At 44.9% G+C, this 21,751-nt stretch overlaps 1 protein-coding gene across 6 annotated transcripts in view; it reads left to right on the top strand.

Annotated features, from left to right (window-relative positions):
* blm (BLM RecQ like helicase) overlaps positions 1-21,751 on the top strand; it is a 53,171-nt gene that overhangs the window by 344 nt on the left and 31,076 nt on the right. Inside the window, exons 2-6 of one of the 6 annotated variants that reach the window (XM_078530124.1) lie at positions 9,158-9,256; positions 11,291-12,036; positions 14,771-14,945; positions 19,681-19,799; positions 20,738-20,870. In XM_078530124.1, the coding sequence (XP_078386250.1) occupies positions 9,159-9,256; positions 11,291-12,036; positions 14,771-14,945; positions 19,681-19,799; positions 20,738-20,870 (1,271 nt within the window). In that variant the 5' untranslated portion in view covers position 9,158. Of the gene's footprint in view, positions 1-9,157; positions 9,257-11,290; positions 12,059-14,770; positions 14,946-19,680; positions 19,800-20,737; positions 20,871-21,751 lie in introns of those variants that run through there. The other 5 variants (XM_078530126.1, XM_078530125.1, XM_078530128.1 and 2 more) reach the window with 5 other exon arrangements.

Here is a 21,751-nt window from a genome sequence, read left to right as displayed (position 1 = left end):
CTCAGCAGGTCTGGCAGCATCGGCGGAGAAGAAATCAGTTAACGTTTCGAGCCTTCATGGCCCTTCGGCAGAATTGAAGCATAGTTAGAAGAAGGGAGAAATATAAATTGGTTTAAGGTGGGTGGGGGGGGAGAGACACATTGAGGGTGTGGTGATTGTGGAGATGAGCAGATAATCAAAAGATGTCACAGACAAAAGGGTCAAAGAGGTGTTGAAGGTGGTGATATTTGAGAAAAGTGCTAATTAAGAATGGAAGACAGGATATTCAAAGTACAGCTCTAGTGGGGGTGGGGTGGAAAGACTAACAAGGTTTTAGTTTAGATTTAAAAATAATGGAAATAGGTGGGGAAAGAAGAATCTATATAAATTATTGAAAAAAAAGGGAGGGGGGGAGAGACGGGGTGGGGATGGGGGGAGGGGGAGTTTAAGATCTAAAGTTGTTGAATTCAATATTCAGCCCGGAAGGCTGTAAAGTGCCTAGTCGGAAGATGAGGTGCTGTTCCTCCAGTTTGCGTTGGGCTTCACTGGAACAATGCAGCAAGCCAAGGACAGACATGTGGGCAAGAGAACAGGGTGGAGTGTTAAAATGGCAAGCGCAGGGAGGTTTGGGTCTTTCTTGCGGACAGACCGCAGGTGTTCTGCAAAACGGTCGCCCAGTTTGCGTTTGGTCTCTCCAATGTAGAGGAGACCGCATTGGGAGCAACGAATGCAGTAGACTAAGTTAGGGGAAATGCAAGTGAAATGCTGCTTCACTTGAAAGGAGTGTTTGGGCCCTTGGACAGTGAGGAGAGAGGAAGTGAAGGGGCAGGTGTTGCATCTTCTGCGTGGGCATGGGGAGGTGCCATAGGTGGGGGTTGAGGAGTAGGGGGCGATGGAGGAGTGGACCAGGGTGTCCCGGAGGGAACGATCCCTACAGAATGCCGTCGGGGGGGTGAAGGGAAGATGTGTTTGGTGGTGGCATCATGCTGGAGTTGGCGGAAATGGCGGAGGATGATCCTTTGAATGCGGAGGCTGGTGGGGTGATAAGTGAGGACAAGGGGGACCCTATCATGTTTCTGGGAAGGAGGAGAAGGCGTGAGGGAGGATGCGCGGGATATGGGCCGGACACGGTTGAGGGCCCTGTGAACGACCGTGGATGGAAAACCTCGGTTAAGGAAGAAGGAGGACATGTCAGAGGAGCTGTTTTTGAAGGTAGCGTCATCAGAACAGATGCGACGGAGGCGAAGGAACTGAGAGAATGGGATGGAGTCTTTACAGGAAGCGGGGTGTGAGGAGCTGTAGTCGAGGTAGCTGTGGGAGTCGGTAGGCTTGTAATGGATATTGGTGGACAGTCTATCATCAGAAATTGAGACAGAGAGGTCAAGGAAGGGAAGAGAAGTGTCAGAGATGGACCATGTGAAGATGATGGAGGGGTGGAGATTGGAAGCAAAATTAATAAATTTTTCCAGGTCCCGACGAGAGCATGAAGCAGCACCGAAGTAATCATCGATGTACCGGAGAAAGAGTTGTGGGAGGGGGCCGGAGTAGGACTGGAGCAAGGAATGTTCCACATACCCCATAAAGAGACAGGCATAGCTGGGGCCCATGCGGGTACCCATAGCCACACCTTTTATTTGGAGGAAGTGAGAGGAGTTAAAGGAGAAATTGTTCAGTGTGAGAACAAGTTCAGCCAGACGGAGGAGAGTAGTGGTGGATGGGGATTGTTGGGGCCTCTGTTCAAGGAAGAAGCTAAGGGCCCTCAGACCATCCTGGTGGGGGATGGAGGTGTAGAGGGATTGGACATCCATGGTGAAGAGGAAGCGGTTGGGGCCAGGGAACTGGAAATTGTTGATGTGACGTAAGGTGTCAGAGGAATCACGGATGTAGGTGGGAAGGGACTGGACAAGGGGAGAGAGAAGGGAGTCAAGATAACGAGAAATGAGTTCCGTGGGGCAGGAACAGGCTGACACGATCGGTCTGCCAGGACAGTTCTGTTTGTGGATTTTGGGTAGGAGGTAGAAGCGGGCCGTCCGAGGTTGGGCGACTATCAAGTTGGAAGCTGTGGGAGGAAGATCTCCAAAGGAGATGAGGTCAGTGACAGTCCTGGAAACAATGGCTTGATGTTCTGTGGTGGGGTCATGGTCCAGGGAGAGGTAGGAGGAAACGTCTGCGAGTTGACGCTCAGCCTCTGCGAGGTAGAGGTCAATGCGCCAGACAACAACAGTACCACCCTTGTCAGCGGGTTTGATGACAATGTTGGGGTTGGACCTGAGAGAACGGAGTGCAGTGAGTTCAGAGAGAGACAGATTAGAATGGGTGAGAGGAGCAGAGAAATTGAGACGGCTAATGTCACGCCGACAGTTCTCAATGAAAAGATCAAGAGAAGGTAAGAATCCAGAGGGAGGGGTCCAAGTGGAGGGAGAATATTGGAGGTGGGTAAAAGGGCTGGGGTTGGTTTGCAACGGCGATAGTCCCCTTCAAGGGCCCAGGACTGGTTTAGCATGATTATAGCCCCCTTAAAGGGACTGTGGCATCATCTTGGTTTACAGGGTCCTTTAAACAGGGATGTTCAGACATAGGAACTGAATAAATTCAATTGTTCTTCCTTCGTTGAAATTCTTGCTATTTTTGGAGGATGAAATTGAACAAATGACAAAAACAGTACTGAGTTTAGAATCATTATAACTCCTTAAACCAGCTGTTGTGACCTTTTAGTTTAATGCCTCTTTCCAGTGCAGCATTGCTTAGATAGTGAGCTCAGATTCTGCAAGGGCCTAAAGTGAAATTGAGGGAAAACTGCATCTTTATGAACACCTATTTCTGGAAGGTGTCAAAGGATTAATTAGCAGTTGCAAATTGCCATCCCCACAGAAAAAAGATGCATCCTGTTGGATTCCTAATCTGTCTAAAATAGAAAGATTTGCACTTATATAGCACTTTTCACAACCGCTGGAAGTCTCACAGCACTTTAAAGCCAATGAAGTACTTTTAAAGAAACACAGCCAGAGCTGTCCCTAGGGTACAGCGAATCAGGGCAACCACCAGTGCTTTGGGGGGCCCTGCACTTTGAAATCACAGTGTCAGATGTAATACTATTCCAAACTAGTTAAATGTCTTTATAAAGGGCATAGCATCCGACTTGTGGGGGTAAGTCATTCTCATGCTGTATATGTGTTCAGTCCTGGGCAATTTAAATGCTCTGCTTCTTATTTTTCTTCTAGTATTTGTTTGTTTACCATTGGAAGATGAACAGTTTTTGGTTTAGACCATAAGCAGAAATTAGGCCAATTGGCCCATCGAGTCTGCTCCGCCATTCAATCATAGCTAATAAGTTTCTCAACCCCATTCTCCCACCTTCTCCCCGTAACATTTGATCCCCTTACCAATCAAGAACCTATCTATCTCGGTCTTAAATACACTCAATGACCTGGCCTCCACAGCTTTCTGTGGCAATGAATTCCATGGATTCACCACTCTCTGGCTAAAGAAATTTCTCCTCATCTCTGTTCTAAAAGGTCTTCCCTTTACTCTGAGGCTGTGCCCTCGGGTCCTAGTCTCTCCTACTAATGGAAACATCTTCCCCACGTCCACTCTATCCAGGCCTTTCAGTATTCTGTAAGTTTCAATCAGATCCCCCCTCATCCTTCTAAACTCCATCGAGTATAGACCCAGAGTCCTCAAACGTTCCTCATATGTTAAGCCTTTCATTCCTGGGATAATTCTCGTGAACCTCCTCCGGACCCTCTTCAAGGTCAGCACATCCTTCCTGAGATACGGGGCCCAAAATTGCTCACAATATTCTAAATGTGGTCTGACCAGAGCCTTATAAAGCCTCAGCAGCACATCCCTGCTTTTATATTCTAGTCCTCTCGAAATAAATGCCAACATTGCATTTGCCTTCCTAACTACCGCGTCAACCTGCAAGTTAACCTTAAGAGAATCTGGGCTAGGACTCCCAAGTCCCTTTGCACTCCAGATTTCTGAATTCTCTCCCCATTTAGAAAATAGTCTATGCCTCTATTCTTCCTACCAAAGTGCATGACCTCACACTACCCCACATTGTATTCCATCTGCCACTTCTTTGCCCATTCTCCTAACCTGTCCAAATCCTTCTGCAGCCTCCTCGCCTCCTCACTACTACCTGTGCCTCCACCTATCTTTGTAACATCTGCAAACTTAGCCAGGATGCCCTCAGTTCCTTCATCTAGATCATTAATGTATAAAGTGAAAAGTTGTGGTCCCAACACTGACCCTTGCGGAACTCCACTTGTCACCGGCCGCCATCCTGAGATGGACCCCCTTATCCCTACTCTCTGCCTTCTGCCAGACAGCCAATCTTCTATCCATGCTAGTACCTTGCCTCTAACACCATGGGCTCTTATCTTACTGAGCAGCGGCACCTTGTCAAAGGCCTTCTGGAAGTCCAAGTAGATAACATCCATTGGCTCTCCTTTGTCTAACCTACTCGTTACCTCCTCAAAGAATTCTAACAGATTTGTCAGGCATGACCTCCCCTTGATGAAACCATGCTGTCTTTGCCCGATTTTACCATGCACTTCCAAGTATTCTGAAATCTCATCCTTAATAATGGACTCTAAGATCTTACCAACGACCAATGTCAGGCTAATCGGCCTGTAATTTCCCGTCTTTTGCCTCACTCCCTTCTTAAACAGGGGGGTTACATTAGCGATTTTCCAGTTCTCTGGGACCCTCCCTGACTCGAGTGATTCCTGAACGATCACCACTAACGCCTCCACTATCTCTTCAGCTATCTCCTTCAGAACTCTGGGGTGTAATCCATCTATCTGGTCCAGGTGATTTATCCACCTTCAGACCTTTCAGTTTTCCTAGCACCTTCTCCTTGGTAATGGCCACCATACTCACCTCTGCCCCCCGACTCTCTTGAACTTTGGGGATGTCACTCGTGTCTTCCACTGTGAAGACTGACACAAAGTACCTATTCAGTTCCTCCGCCATTTTTTTGTTCCCCACTACTACTTCTCCAGTGTCATTTTCCAGCGGCCCAATGTCCACTTTTGCCTCTCTCTTACCCTTTATATATCTAAAAAAACTCTTGCAATCTTCTTTTATATTACTGGCTAGTTTACCCTCATATTTAATCTTCTCCCTCCTTATTTCTTTTTTAGTTGTCCTCTGTTGGTCTTTGTAGGCTTCTGAATCCCCTGGTTTCCCATTGCTCTTCGCCGCATTGTATGCTTTCTCTTTAGCTTTTAAGCTGTCCTTGACTTCCCTTGTCAGCCATGGTTGCCTTCCTTTAGTATGCTTCTTCTTCCTAGGGATGAATTTTTGCTGTGTCTCCCAAATTACTCCCAGAAACTCCTGCCATTGCTATTCCACTGTCTTTCCTGCTAGGCTCATCTCCCAGTCAATTCTGGCCAGCTCCTCCCTCACGCCTCTGTAGTTGCCTTTATTCAACTGTAATACCGTTACATCTGATTCCAGCTTTTTCCTCTCAAATTGCAGGGTAAATTCTATCATATTATGGTCACTTCCTCCTAAGGGTTCCTTCACCTTAAGCTCCCTTATCAAATCTGCCTCATTACACATCACTAAATCTAGAATTGCCTGTTCCCTAGTGGACTCCACCACAAGCTGCTCCAAAAAGCCATCTTGTAGACATTCCACAAATTCCTTTTCTTGGGATCCACTACCAACCTGATTTTCCCAGTCTACCTGCATATTGAAATCCCCCATGATCACTGTAACCTTGCCTTTCTTACACACCTTTTCTATCTCCTGGTGTATCTTGTGCCCCACATCCTGACTACCGTTCGGAGGCCTGTACATAACTCCCATTATGGTTTTTTTTACCTTTGCGGTTCCTCAACTCTACCCACACAGATTCTACATCATCTGACCCTCGTCGTTTCTTGCTATCGATTTAATTTCATTTCTTACTAACAAAGCAACCCCACCCCCTCTGCCAACCTGCCTATCTTTTTGATAGGATGTATATCCTTGGATATTTAGCTCCCAGTCCTGATCCCCTTGCAGCCATGTCTCCGTAATGCCCACCACATCATACCTGCCAATTTCAATCTGCGCCACAAGCTCATTTACCTTATTTCGTATACTGCGTGCATTCAGATCCAACACCTTCAGTCCTGTATTTCCCGTCCCCTTTCTCATTGTCGTCCCTTTATCTGATGTGCTTGAAGTTAGATTCCTAGCCCTTTCCAAACACTCTGTCCTATTTTGTGTTCTGGAGACTTTAATAGCCTCCTATTTACCCTTTTCGCTAGAACATTGGTCCCAGATCGGTTCAGGTGGAGACCGTCCCAACGGTACAGATCCCTCCTGTTCCAATACTGATGCCAGTGCCCCATGAAATGGAACCCCTCTTTCCCGCACCACTCCTTTAGCCACGTGTTTACTTCCCTTATTCTCGCGTCCCTATGCCAATTTGCACGTGGCTCGGGTAGTAATCCAGAGATTATAACCCTTGAGGACCTGTTCTTTAATTTAGTTCCTAGTTCCTGATAATCCCCAAACAGGTCCTCTTTCCTAGTCTTACCTATGTTATTTGTCCCGACGTGGACCACAACAACTGGATCCTCCCCCTCCCTCTCCAATATCCTTTCAAGCTGGTCAGAGATGTCCCTCACCCTGGCACCGGGCAGGCAACATACCATGCGGGACTCTCGATCCTGCTTACAAAGGAAGCTATCAATTCCCCTAATTATAGAATCCCCTACAACTACCAATTGTCTTTTTGCTGCCCCCTCTTGAATGGCCTCCTGTGCCATGGTGCCGTGGTCAGCTGGCTCATCCTCCCTACAGCCCTGTTCCTCATCCACACAGGGAGCAAGTACCTCGTACCTGTTGGACAAGGTCAAGAGCTGAGGCTCCTCTGTTCCTGAACACAGGATCCCTCTACGTGCCTCACTTGCAGTCACACCCTGCTGACCCTGACCACTGACCGGACTTGAGGTACTTAATCTACCGGGTGTGACCGCCTCTTGATACAAAGCGTCCAGGTAACTCTCCCCCTCCCGGATGTGCTGCAGCATCCAGAGCTCGGACTCCAGCTCATCAATTCTGAGCCGGAGTTCCTCCAGCAACCAACACTTGCTGCAGATGTGGTCACTGCGGCTCGCAATGGGATCTGCCAGCTCCCACATCATACAGCTACAGCACATCACCTGCCCAGCCATCTCTACTTAGATAATTAATTTATTAATTAGCTTTGCAGTGTTTTTTTTTTCAAATTTGGTGCTGATTTCCTACCAACCAATCAGGTCACAGCTTTCCTGTGACGTCACTTTTTCAGTTTTGGCTTCAGTTACTCTGTGCCCCGAGGTCACCGTTCTGGTGCTCCTCCCTCCGAGTCTGCTCCCTAGAGACAATGCCGCGAATCCCCGAGGTAAGCTAGATTTAAACTCACTGCTCCGGTGCTCCTTCCTCCGAGTCTGCTCCCTGGAGACAAGGCCGCGAATCCCCGAGGTAAGCTAGATTTATACTCACCGCTCCATTGCTCCTCCCTGGAGACAAGGCCGCAAATCCCTGAGGTAAGCTAGATTTATACTCACTGCTCCGGTGCTCCTCCCTCTGAGTCTGCTCCCAGGATTTACTCACCAATCAGCTGCTTTTTCTTTAAAATCCACTTTCAGAAAGCGTGTCCCTCGTAGGTCTGGTGCACTCCTGAAGGCACTGCCTCTTCCTCTCTTTTTTAGGTTTGAGGAGGAGGGAGGGATGGAAACACTACAGCAATGTAATGTTTGGGGCTATTCCGTTCTTTGACAGTGGGTCCTCAATTCCCTCCTGAGTCGCGGTGGCTGCGATTACTTCTCCCAGAATCCTTCAGTCACTTCTCACCAGCTGTTGTTTAAAAAAAAAGTAATTATTTATTGCATTGTTTCTGTAAATTTTTTTTGGAAATTGAACACAGCTCACTCTGAAATTTAGGCTGGAATTTTTCAGCCCCACCACCCCCAACACCGCGGCAGATTTCCCCACAGCGGGGCCAGTGAGCCACTGAAATCCCTGTTCACATCGGTGGGACTGGAAGATCCTGCCGGCGTGAGGAGCTGGAAAATTCCGGCCTTAAAGTTTTCTCCAGTTGGGGTGTGGGGTGTGTTAGTAAAAGTGTTATAACGGAATCCCATAGAGATCATGGATTTCTCCCTAACAAAAGGAGAGCCAACAATTATGTTCAGTCTTGGAAGCAAGGTGTAGTTTTACGTACGACACAATTATCACAGTCAATAGTACAGTGTGTGCTAGTAACCGAGTGTTCAGTAGCTGGGATGCTGCTAGTGCACCTTTTCACACAGACGTTCAGGGGCCCAGCCGTCAGAGGAAATGTGTATAAAAATGTTACGGGGGGCCCACACAGTGAGATTTGCCCCAGGCCCCGCACCTCCCTAGTGCCCTGAACACAGCAGCCAATTTGTACACAGCAAGCTCCCATACAGCAATGTATTCATGATCAGATTACCTGTTTCTGTTTAGTGATGTTGGTTGAGGGATAAATATTGGCAGGTACATTGGGGGAACTCCCGTGCTCTTTGAAAATATCATGGGATCTTATGTTTGCCTGAGAAGGCATACAGGGCCTTAACGTCTCATCTGAGAGATGGCAGCTCTGACAGTGCAACACTGTATAACAATACTGTAACGGGAGTGTCAAGTCTTTGGAGTGGGACTTGAACCCACAACCTTCTGACTTAGCGTAAACAAAACTGAGGAAATATGACAAAAACAGAAAATGCTAGAAAAACTCAGCAGGCCTGGTAGCATCTGTGGAGAGAAACAGAGTTAACATTTCGAGTCCATATGACTTCTTCAGAGCTCGAAACATTACTCTGTTTCTCTCTCCACAGATGCTGCCAGACCTGCTGAGTTTTTCCAGCATTTTCTGTTCTTATTTCAGATTTCCAGCATCCGTGGTATTTTGCTTTTATCTGAGGAAATATGACTCTTGGAGACTGAAAGAAAAGCAGATTGCGAGTTGTCTTGGATCACATTTCTGCTATTTCATGTGGATCATTGTATTACAGCATTAGCAGAAATCTGGGATGAGGGTGTCTGACCAGGGAGAGGTAGTGCAAAGAGAAAGTAAAAGATTTTTTTTTAAAAGAAGGAATATAAGTTAAGCTGTCACTGAGCGTTTACACTAACACAGAATAATGCTTACTCTAACTTGGTTGTTCTGCAGAATGACTTGCTTACCACAGAACAACCTCCAGAAACATCTGGAGCTTCACTCAGAGAAGGGGGTCCACAACAGGCTTTCACTTGGGAAACACAAGCAAGGGTATGTACTAAACAGCTGAACAAAGTGAGGTAATGCAATACTGAGTATTAGACATGTGCTGTTTCTATATACAGTACATTGACATTTGCGGTCGTGTTAACAGCCGATATAACGTTAAAACGTGTATTAGTGAAGCATTTCTTCCGTCGCTTGTAAAAAAAAATTGTATTTGAAGCAGTATTTGCATCTAACTGTTTGCTCTTGCATTTGCTGACGCATCCCTCCTGGGCAATCCATCCCACACAATCACTGGGTTTTGTGTGAAATATTTATCTACTCGCTTGTCTTCTGCTGACTGTGAATCCGTGATCTCTTGTTATAAAGCTCGTGATTGTCAAACATGCCCGTAGGTTTCTATTTATCTAGACTCCTTAAAGCAGAATGCCTCAAACTTCTGAATAGTCTTTTCTCCAGTTAAACATTTCCTGATTCCCTAGTTGCTACTTAAAACACAGCTGTTCAATCCCAAATGTTTATTTTGGGCACCATGTTTTAGGAAGGATAATAAGGCCTTGAGTGACTGGAGAGAAGATTTACTGGAATGGTACCATGAGGGAGTTCAGTTGCTGGAGAAGCTGAGATTGTTCTCCCCAGAGCAGAGAAGGTTAAGAGGAGAATTGGTAGAGGCTTTCAACATAAAGTAGTTCAGGAGCAACTTTCCAGTGGCAGAAGGGTCAGTAACCAGTGGACATGGATTTTTTTAAAATTCATTTTTAAGAGCCAACCACATTCCTCTGGGTCTGGAGTCACATGTAGGCTAGACCAGGTAAGGACAGCAGATTTCCTTCTCTAAAGGACATTTGTGAACCAGATGTGTTTTTACAGCAATCGACAATGGTCATCATTAGACTTTTAATTCCAGATATTTATTGAATTCACATTCCACCATCTGCCGTGGTGAGATTCGAACCCAAGTCCCCAGATCATTACCCTGGGTCTCTGGATTACCAGTCCAGTGACAAAAGCACTATGCCACTGCCTCTCCAATCATTTACAATGATTGGCTAAAGAAGGCAACATAAAGGAAAAGAAGTACACAGGAAAAAAAGTGATCTGGAATGCAGTGCCTGAAAAGATGATGGTAGCAGATTCAACAATAACTTTCAAAAGAGAATCAGATATATTTTTAAAATTCTTTCATGGGACGTGGGTGTTGCTGACAGGGCCAACATTTGTTGCCCATCCCTAATTACCCTTGAGAAGGTGGTGGTGAGCTGCCTTCTTGAACTGCTGCAGTCCCTGCGGTGTAGGTACACCCACAGTGCTGTTAAGGAGGGAGTTCCAGGATTTTGACCTAGCAACAGTGATATAGTTTCAAATCACATGGGTGTGCCTTGGTGGGCAACAGGTGGTTGGTGTTCCCATGCATTTGCTGCCCTTGTCTTTCTAGGTTGTAGAGGTCGCAGTTTTAGAAGATGCTGTTGAAGGAACCTTGGTGAGTTGCTGCAGTGCATCTTGTATATGGTACACATTGTTGCATTGTGTCGATGATGGAGGCAGTGAATGTTTAAGGAGGTAGTTGGGGTGCTGATCAAGCGAGCTACGGTGTTGAGCTTCTTAAGTATTGCTGGAGCTGCACTCAACCAGGCAAGTGAGGAGTATTCCATCACACTCCTGAGTTGTTTGTAGATGGTGGACAGGCTTTAGGGAGTGAGGAGGTGAGTTACTCGCTTCAGAATTCTCAGTCTCTGAGCTGCATTTGTAGTCACAGTATTTATATGGCTGTTTCCATTTCAGCTTCTGGTTAATGGTGATCCCCAAAATGTTGAGAGTGGGGTATTCAGTGATGGGAATGCCATTGAATGTCAAGGGAAGATGGTTAGATACTTGAGGGCAACTCAGGACGGGCAGAAAATAGTGGCTCAACAGCAATACCCGTGTCCTGTGAATGAATTATTTTTAAAAAAGAGAAGGGAATGCAAAATGGAAGCAATATCTTTTCTGGTCCTGTTAAGTATGCCTAGAACTAATACCTTGAAACACTAGCACATCTCCAAATAGGATTTACATTTGAATATAATTGATCATTGACAGGACATTCACGTTTAAGAAGATTCTGCCAGGCACTGTTGGAACACCCAATTTCCAAAGGATAACTGGTACCTGCGCTCTGAGGGACAGGAATGTGAACACTTTTAAGGATGTTACTGTGAGTAAGCCACAATCAGCCCTATGCTTGACGAAAACTAGTGAGCAGCAGCCAAAAACCAACAACTTTTTGAAACAAACTGCCAAGCAATTGGAGTCAGCCTTACGAACAGCTCCTGCTTCGTTACCTGGTTCTCCTCTGAGGCAGGCTGCAATAACTAGCCCCGTTTCTAAGAAGCTTGACCCCGATCAGTCATTTGCCTCTGTTATTAGCTTGGATGACTGGGATGATCTGGATGATTTTGAAACGCCATGGAATGAAAGTAGTAGTTTGAAAGCCAATTCGCCTTCAGGCACAGAGCAACCATTGCAAAAGCCGAATAAACTGAAGAATATAAATACCAGCAGACAGACTTCTCCCAAAAATCAAACTGGGAATGATCTTCATTTGAAAAATGCTGATGCTGAAGTGACCAAGGACAATACAGCTGGGCTGTCTCCAAGTGAACCCAGTACAAAGTTAAAGGATGTGAACGATCTTGACAGCTTCCAGAAGGAATTTCCACATACCGAAGATGAAGACTGCATCGAGCTTTTCCCTCCAAGAAAGAAAAGTTCCTCTTCTTCTGCAAGGATCATCTTGAGCGACAGTGAGTCAGATGGCAGCGGGAAGGAGGATGAAGAAGAGAAAAGTAAGATTAATTTTATTTTATTGTTCTGAGTTGTTGAAAATTAATAAGCTGCTTCAAGGAGGCTCTAGTAAAGCGTTAAAGATTGCTGATCTTTAAACATCTGGGTGTTTACTTTAGTCGCAAATCCAATACCATTAAGCAGAATATCTACAAGCTGCCTTTGCTATGAAATCTAATCTCTCATTGCCTAACTTATGCGGAGGCTTTATATTTAATCTTTAAAAAAATTATACATGTTTCTCGGAATGAGAAGTTGCCCCATAACTGTAGTTTCCAAGACCCATGTGACTGAGCTGTTAAGCTGAATTCTATTATTCATTGATTCTTACTGGACTCGGTCTAATAGCCCGTTGTTGGCCCAGAGTGTGAGATAAATCTTTATTCCTCTCCTCTACATTTCTGCTATTTGCCTGGTTGCTCTCCATGCCAATGTGCCCCAAAGATTTCTCTCCCCAGAGCCACCAAGTTTCTACCTAGGTCCCCTCTCTGGAATTCTGACGGAACATCTCCTCGTCCCTTTCCTCCTCTAACCTTCTCTAAGATTTCACTTTAAAACCCTTCTCTTTGACTAAGCCTCTGGTTGCCTCTCCTAATTTTTGTCTGTTGACTATTCCAGTGTTCTCCGGGCTGGCCTCCCACCTTCCACCCTCTTTTGAACTCAAGCTCACCCAAAACTCCACTTCCTGTAACTTAACTCACACCAAGTCCCATTAGCTAATGCTCGAATTATATTGGCTCCTGATCTGGCAACGCCTTGAATTTCAAATCCTTTCAAGGCCTCTCCTCTCCCTATCTCTGTAACCCCCTTCAGTCCTACAATCAACCCTGCAAGATTTCTGCACTCCTCCAATTATAATCACTCCGTCATTGTTGGTCATGCCTCCAGTTACATAGGCCCTTAGCTCTGGAATTCCCCCACTTAATCTCTCTGCCTTGCCCCTTCTCATTGAAGATGCTACTTCTTTAACCAAGCTTTTGGTTTAAAGTCCTCATAATTGTCTGTGGGGCTCAGGGTCAAATTTAGTCCTATTACTCTCTTGTGAAGCATCTTGGGATATTTTTATTATGTTAAAGGCACTGTACAAGTGCAAGTTGTTGTTGTCTCAGTGCCTCTATAAAAAGGTCATCCCAATTCACTTCTCATTAAAAACAAAAACAAAAATACCTGGAAAAGCTCAGCAGGTCTGGCAGCATCTGCAGAGAGGAACACAGTTAACGTTTCAAGTCCGAATGACCCTTCAACAGAACTAAGTAAAAATAGAAAAGAGAGGTGAAATATAAGCTGGTTTAAGGGGGTGGGGTGGGACAAGTAGAGCTGGATAGAGGGCCAGTGATAGGTGGAGATAACCAAAAGATGTCACAGACAAAAGGACAAAGAGGTGTTGAAGGTGGTGATATTATCTAAGGAATGTGCTAATTAAGGGTAGAAAGCAGGACAAGCAGATAGCCCTAGTGTGGGTGGGGTGGGGTGAAGGAATCGAAAAAGGCTAAAAGGTAGAGATAAAACAATGGTTGGAAATACATTTTAAAATTATGGAAATAGGTGGGAAAAGAAAAATCCATATAAATTATTGGAAAAAAGGGGAAAAAAAGGGGGGGGTCGGAAAGGGGGTGGGGATGGAGGAGAGAGTTCATGATCTAAAATTGTTGAACTTAATATTCAGTCCAGAAGGCTGTAAAGTGCCTAGTCGGAAGATGAGGTGCTGTTCCTCCAGTTTGCGTTGAGCTTCACTGGAACAATGCAGCAGGCCAAGGACGGACATGTGGGCATGAGAGCAGGGTGGTGTGTTGAAATGGCAAGCGACAGGGAGGTCTGGGTAATGCTTGCGGACAGACCGAAGGTGTTCTGCAAAGCGGTCACCCAGTCTGCGTTTGGTCTCTCCAATGTAGAGGAAACCGCATTGGGAGCAACGAATGCAGTAGACTAAATTGAGGGAAGTGCAAGTGAAATGCTGCTTCACTTGAAAGGAGTGTTTGGGCCCTTGGACGGTGAGGAGAGGGGAAGTAAAGGGGCAGGTGTTAAAGTTGCTTTATAGATGTATTGTTGCTACTGTGTTCTGTGTATCAGTTAGAACATAAGAAAAAGGAGCAAGAGTAGACCAAATGACCCCTTGAACTTGCTCCATCATTCAGTAAGATCATGACTGATCTTTGACCTCAACTCCACTTTCCTGCTCTATCATGCTAACCCTTGACTTATTTAGTGCCCAACAATCTATTGATCTCAGTCTTGAATATACTCAATGACTGAGCATCCATAGCTCTGGGTAGAGAATTCCAAACATTCACAACATCCTAATTGAAGACATTTTTCCTCATTTCGGTCTTAAATGACCAACCCCTTACCCTGGGACTCTGTCCCTGTGTTCTAGATGCAACAGCTGAGGAAGCAGCCTTTCAGCATCTACCCTGTCAAAATCTCTGAGAATCCTATACATTTAAATCAGATCTCATTCTTCTAAACTCTGGAGAATATAGGCCCATTCAACTCAATCTCTCCTTATAAACAACCCTCCATTCCCAGGAATGAACTTTTGCACATCAGCCCAGAGCACGAATATTCTTCCTTAGGTAAGGAGGCCAGTTCTCCGGGTGTGACCTCACCAAAGCCCTGTACAATTGCAGCAAGGCTACCTTACACTTATACTCCAACCCCTTCTAATAAAGGTTACCATACAATGCACCTTCCTGTTGTTTTCTGTACTTGCATTTTAACTTTCAGTGATTTGTTTAGTTAACCTAATAGATGTCGACAGCTGCCTAAACAGCCAGCCACAACCACAGCTGGATACCATCACGGACTGTGCACAACCCAGATACCTGGAAAATGAGGATTGCGAGTTAGATTGTATTCCGCCATCCCCTGAAAGTGATCAGCTCTCTCTGCCATCGTTCCTGAAATGCCTCAGGTTTGCCATATATAAACAATTGTTTTTACAGTAGATTGTAAGGGAAGAGACTGATATCAGCTTGTGGTTGGGGGTGTAATATTCTGACCCTCTCCGCTGAGAGACTTCCTGAGTTACAGAATGTAGAATTTCAATTGACTAGAATCTGCTGCTGATGTAGCAGTGAGTATAATGGCATTTACTGTTATTACTATATAAATCATCCAACAGCTTATGGCGAGACCCCATGAACTAGAAATCACCACAGGTTATTGGACAATTTGCGCTATTCTGCTGCTGGCTTCATAAAAACAGCAGCTTGCCCTCAACTTCCCTTTGAGTTTCAAAGCATTGCTGAATTTGTGCATTAACTATCCACTAAACTTGTGACTGAAAGTTAGGGCTAGTACTTAACAAGGTAAATGTTTATGTTCCTGCAAAGCCACTCAACCCCTCTGGCCCAGAAGGGAACAATTTAAACTGTGGAGTCTCATTCCTGCAGCTAGTAAATTGTTCTTAGAGATATTTTCATTTTTTTTTCCTGCTGATTTTCATGTCTGTCTGTTTCTCTCTCCTATCTGATCTTTTTTTGCCTGTCTCTATCTCTATTTCTGAACCTGTTTTGACTCTAATTCGCCCAATTTCATTCTCCACCATTCCCCTGTTTCTTTCTCCGTCCTTATATCTCATTGGTTAAGGAAATAGCCTGTTATTCCTATTGTTCACCGAGCTCCCAGAAGTCCAGTTACCCTCTCCGCGCTGTTAACATTTCACACTTCCTGTAAATTGTGTTGCAAAAGATTTTTGAACTGAAGGGTGGAGGGAAAACATCTTATCGGTCACCGCTGCAGCAAAGGCTGGGCCAATATTTGCCTCCAGCTTTTTTGTTTTCAATGTTTTGTTTGTCAAGTTATCATGGGTTGCACAACCATGTTGTCAAATGAGTTATGTATGGCTTTATTATTCCTGGTTTTTTTTCCATCTTTCACTTGTATTTTCTTTTGCATCGTGTTTAACTGGCTCAGGTCAATAGTTTCACTGAAGAATCCCATAGGGAAGAGTTACCAAACCCAGTTGAAAGCATCATTGATCATGTTAAGAAATAAAAATTATACAGTGCCGCATTATGTCTCAAAAATGCTTCATTGAGCAGAGAATTACTTTGGGAACATTATCACCACATAGACTAATCTGGTTTAAGGAGGAAGCCCACCAATAACTCAGGGCAGCTTGCAATTGGCAATAAATGGAGCCTTATTTACACTGTCTACACTTGTAGGTAAGTGCAGCAACCTGCACACAAGATCCCGCAGGCAGCGATGCTGTTTGAGGGAGGAATGCAGAGTTAGGCCCAGGAAGAAACTTTCTGTAATTTAGCATCATGGCCATGATCACATTGAATGGCAGAACAGGCTGAAGAAGCTGGATGGTCTTGACCTGTTCTTACATAAGACCATGCACTGGAGTGTTGGCTGAAATTAGAGGTTGAGGTCTCATGCATGGGACTTGAACCCACAGCCTCGTGACTCTAGGGAGGGCTGCTGACATTGCCAGGCTGTCAGTTTGTGTGGTGCATCGCCCACACCCAGCAAGGTGAATTGTGCAAGTTAACGCAACTTCCTGGCACATCCTTGGGTTCAGGGACTCCTACAAGCCCAGTCCTGCCTTGAACTCTTAAGAAAAAAGCAAAATACTGCAGACGCTGGAAATCTGAGATAAAAACAAGAAAATGCTGGAAAAACTCAGCAGGTCTGGCAGCATCTATGGAGAGAGAGAAAAAGAGTTAACGTTTCAAGTCCGAATGACTCTTCAGAGCTAAAGATGAGTAGAAATGTGGTGGATGTTATACTATTTAATAGGTGGTGGAGCAAAATGGAAGGTCAGGGATGGTTGGGAGCTCAGGAGAGATTGAATAAGATGTCATGGACACAAGACAAAGAGAGAGTTAATGATGGTGTTAAAGACTAATGCCTCTGATGCTCGACATCATATCAACAATTTCCAGTTTCCTGACATGTCTTCCTTTTCCTTAACCTAGGTACCCCCAGCCCCGCACAAACTATGGTCAACTGGGCCCTCAACAGTGTCTGACCCATTTCCCACACCTCTACCCCCACCCCTTCCCCTCCCTCCCATGATGGGGTCCCCCTTGTCCTCACTTTTCACCCCACCAGCCTCTGCATTCAAAGGATCCACCTCTGCCATTTCTGCCAAATCAGCATGATGCCACCACCAAACAAATCTTCCTTTCACGCCCCTTTACCTCCTCCCTCCTCACAGTCCAAGGCCCGAGCACTTCACTTGCACCTCCCTCAATTTGGTTTACTGTATTTGCAGCTCCCAGTGCGATCTCCTCTACATTGGGGAGTCTAAACGTAGACTGGGTGACCGCTTTGCGGAACACCTTCGGTCTGTCCGCAAGCATGACCAAGACCTCCCTGTCGCTTGCCATTTCAACACACCACCCTGCTCTCATGCCCACATGTCCGCCCTTGGCCTTCCAGTGAAGCTCAACGCAAACTGGAGGAACAGCACCTCATCTTCCGACTAGGCACTTTGCAGCCTTCCGGACTTAACATTGAGTTCAACAACTTCAGACCAGGAACTCCCTCCTCCATCCCCAACCCCTTTCCGATCCCCCTTTTTCCAATAATTTATAATTTAAAAAAATATATATTTTTCTTTTCCCACCTAGTTCCATTATTTTTAAATGTATTTCCATGCATTGTTTTGTCTCTACCTTTTAGCCTATTTCGATCCCTTCCCTCCACCCCACCCCCACTAGGGCTATCTGTACCTTGCTCGCCCTGCTTTCTACCCTTAATGTCACCATTAGCACATTCCTTAGCTCAATCACCACCGTCAGCATCCCTTTATCCTTTTGTCTATGACATCTTTGGCAATCTCTTCTTTACCTCCACCTATCGCTGGCCCTCTATCCAGCTCCACCTGTCCCACTCCCCTATGTAACAGCTTGTATTTCACTTCTTTTCTATTTTTCTTTAGTTCTGATGAAGAGTCATACGGACTCGAAACGTTAACTTGTGTTCCTCTCCACAGATGCTGTCAGACCTGCTGAGTTTTTCCAGCTATTTTTGTTTTTGTGTCTTTAATTTTTATTTTTATTTATTTTATTTATATTTTTATCTTTCTTTTATTATCCTTTTTCCCCAACTATCCCCCCCAACCCCCACCCCACAAGGCTAACTGTCACTGGTTTCTATGTTGTGCTTTCACAGACACTGACCCTTGTTCTGTTATTAACATATTTTGCTGTTATGTTTTTGTCACTATCTGCACCTTCTTTAGTTGTTAACACCGCCATTAACACTCACATTGTCCTGTGTCCATGACATCTTTGTCAATATCCCCTGATCTCCCACTTATCCCTGACCTTCCACTTTGCTCCACCTGCTCCACCCCCTCTTAAACAGTATTATATTCATCCCATTCTGTCTTCAGCTCCCGGTTTTGAAATTATATTCTGATCTTTCCTGAGGGGCACAGACCCATGTCTGCAGCACTCTGATACCTCACCCAAGCGCTCTTTCTTTATGCATCGAACTGGGCGAAGAGTCTTTGCTAGGCTGTCACTGCAGAGGGCATTACAACTGTGTCTAGTCTTGTCCTCAGTGTTCACACGTACACTGTCGAGTAGGAGTGGAAATAGCAGCAACAGACACCCTGGCCCCAGCAGCGTGAAGGCAAAGTGTTGTTTCTGTCTCTGCTGTTCCAGCTGAGATCAGTTAACAGACCACATCTTGAATCCTGGGGTCTTTTGGTATCTATAGAAAGTACCGCATCAGGCAGTGCGAGAATCTGTCAAATAAACTCACTGCCAGAAATTCGTAGCTCCTTCTGAGAGTAAGGAGCCCTATCTCGGGTAATAATTCAGTGCTGAATATTGTTATGTTCCTCAGCTGCTTTCATCTGTAAATAATGATGTGAATAATTGATATATCTGCCATTTATAGAGTGCCTTAAACCAAAAAAACCATCCCAGGGCCCTTCACAGAAGCATAAGTGACAAATTATCAACACTGATCCCGAGACGGAGAATGGTTTTAAGGAGTAGCAGGAGGTGGAGGGATTTGGAGAGTAAATTCCAGTGCGTGAGGATTATGGAGTTGAAGGCGGAGATGAGATGCGGCAGCAAGAGGCTGGAGTCAGAAGAACAATGAGTTCAGGGAATGGTGGGCTGGAGGAGGTGCTGATGGGGTGGAATTGAAATGTATTTTTAAAAAGTGATGTATATGGCACATTGTTAATGGTTGACACCTGGCATTGCCTTTGGTGGTAGCATATACTGAACTCCCATGATCCCTCCTCCCAACTGAGTGATGGGGGTGTGTGGGATTGGGGATGGGGGGAGGGGTTTGGGTGGGGAGGATTGGGGGTGGGGGAGGGGCTTGGGTGAGTGTATTGGTAGTGTGGGTGGACAGGTTGGCTTAGGTCCAACTTTTCACAGGTCTGAAAATGCCCAACAGAGACACAAAAAGTGAAACATTTGTCATCCCCAAACCCCCTCTGACTTTCAGCTGGTTCACAATCACTGCCAAGTGCTCCGAGATTGCCTGATATCTGGGATACCAGCAGAAATGTTAAATTTCATTGTTATCTTACGGTTTGTTGCTGGCTGCCGGCTCCCTGATGTGGGTGGTTATAGAACTAGCAAAGCTTGTGGAAGATAGCCAACAATTTCTGTATAGTTGTATTCGTAAATATAACCCTTTATTTATACAATCTCTATCCACAGTGACTCTGCAGAAACTGTACAGTCCAGAGAAAAAGCTGTCTCCTCGACTTGTTCACAGCCACAAGAAAGGGAACCCACCAAAGGACCAGTGTGTACATCAAATAATAGAATAGTTAAGGGTAAGAGTTGTAATGTATTGCTGGACTAGTTGAGATTTCCTCCTATAGGTCGAGAAAGTGGTTAAAAAAGCATACGGGATCCTGGGCTTTACAAATCGGGGCATAAAAATACCGAAACCTTTATAAAACACTAGTTCAGCCTTAACTAGAGTATTGTGTACAATTCTTTAGGAAGGATGTGAAGACTTTGGATAGGGTGCAGTGAAGATCTACAAAACTGGTTCTGGGGATGAGAGACTTCAGTTACATAGATAGATTGATGAAGCTGGGTTTATTCTCTGTAGAGAAGAGAAGATTGAGAGGAGATTTGATAGAGATGTTCAAAATCATGAGGGATCAAGACAGATTAGATCTGGAGAAACTGTTCTCATTGGCTGAGGATTGAGAACCAGAGGACACTGATTTAAGATGATTGGCAAAAGAACCAATGGCGACATGAGGAAAAGCTTTTTCATGCAGTGAGTGGTTAGGATCTGAATGTACTGCCTGAGAGTGTGTTGGAGACAGGTTCAATCGTGGCTTTCAAAGGGGAATTGAATAATTATCTGAAGACAAAAATTTGCAGAACTACGGGGAAGCGGGGCTGTGCGAGTTGCCCTTGCAGAGAGCTGATACAGATACAACGGGCTGAATGGCTTCCCTCAATGCTGTAACCATTCTAAGGTTTTAAATGACCTACTCCAGCTCCTAATTCGAATGTATATTAAAATATCTTCATACCTAGGTTCACTCGCTGTTAACATTTTTCGTTATAAATTCCTATGTTATTATGGGAACTGCCACTGGAGCAGTGATGGGCAACCTAGGCTAGTGAGTGGGCCACATGAGTGGCCCTCCTTCATCTCAGTGGGCCACAAGACTGAAATATTTCTGAATATTTAAACTTGAGAATTTGTGGACATTAAGATGCCAACTTTGTCTATTTTGATCTGAAACAGACACACCAATCGGCTACAGCGAACAGCTGATCCAAGTAATGGAAGATATCTGTAGAATGGTTGACCGGATTCCTGTAAGTGAACTACAACTTCTGTCCTGTGCAAGTCAGCTGCTTCAGCAGAGAGCGCTCCGGTAGGTGCTGGCTCTCACTCAGGAGCTTCCATTGTATTCATGAATCTTTGAACCAACACAGTGAGTTGCTTCAATTGTTACTTCCAACTATCCTCATGTTCCCCTGGCTGGCCTTTCACCCTCCATAAACTTCAACTTGTTCAAAACTTTGCCCCCAGTATGATAACAGCCCTGTTCACCTATCTCTCTGACCCAGCAATGACTCAATTTTAAGATTCTCATCCTGCTTTTCAAATCCCTCCCAAGACCTCGCCCCTTCTGTTTTGCTGCAGAAAGCCAGTTGGTGAAGGATAGAACTGGAGCCAATCTTTACACACTTTTATATTTATCTACAGAGTTCTACATTACAAGCATACACCTCCTAGCCCAACAACCACAGTTTCAGTCTGTGCCTATTTATAGGGACTCAATTAATGCCCACCACCTTCAAACAATTAACATACAATTAACACTCCCTATTTCTGTAACCTCCTCTGAGACCTTTGCATTCCCCTAATCTGGCCTCTTTCAGATCCTCCACTTCCTTTGGTCCACCATTGGCAGCTGTGTCTTCAACTGCCTATGCCTTAAGCTCTGGAATTTCCTCCCTAAACTCTGCCTCTCTACCACACCCACCTTTGTAGAACTCATCTCTTTTAATCAAACTTTTGGTCATGTTCTAATATCTCAGTGTCAATTTTTGTCTGATAATGCTTATGTGAAATGCCTCAGTTTGTTTTACTACTAAAGGTGCTATACAAATGCAAGTTGTTAAAATTTTTATTCCTATAATGATATCGAGCAAGTAGAATCTTAACTCTGCATGCGCTTTCTGACAACCTTATAAATGTGGACTTAGGAATTTATTTAAAAATAAGGACAGTATAATGAAATTTTAAAAA

The sequence above is a fragment of the Cetorhinus maximus genome, chromosome 26 (genome assembly GCF_964194155.1).
Source record: "Cetorhinus maximus chromosome 26, sCetMax3.hap1.1, whole genome shotgun sequence".
Lineage (NCBI taxonomy): Eukaryota > Metazoa > Chordata > Chondrichthyes > Lamniformes > Cetorhinidae > Cetorhinus > Cetorhinus maximus.
This window is presented reverse-complemented; position numbering and strand designations above follow the sequence as displayed.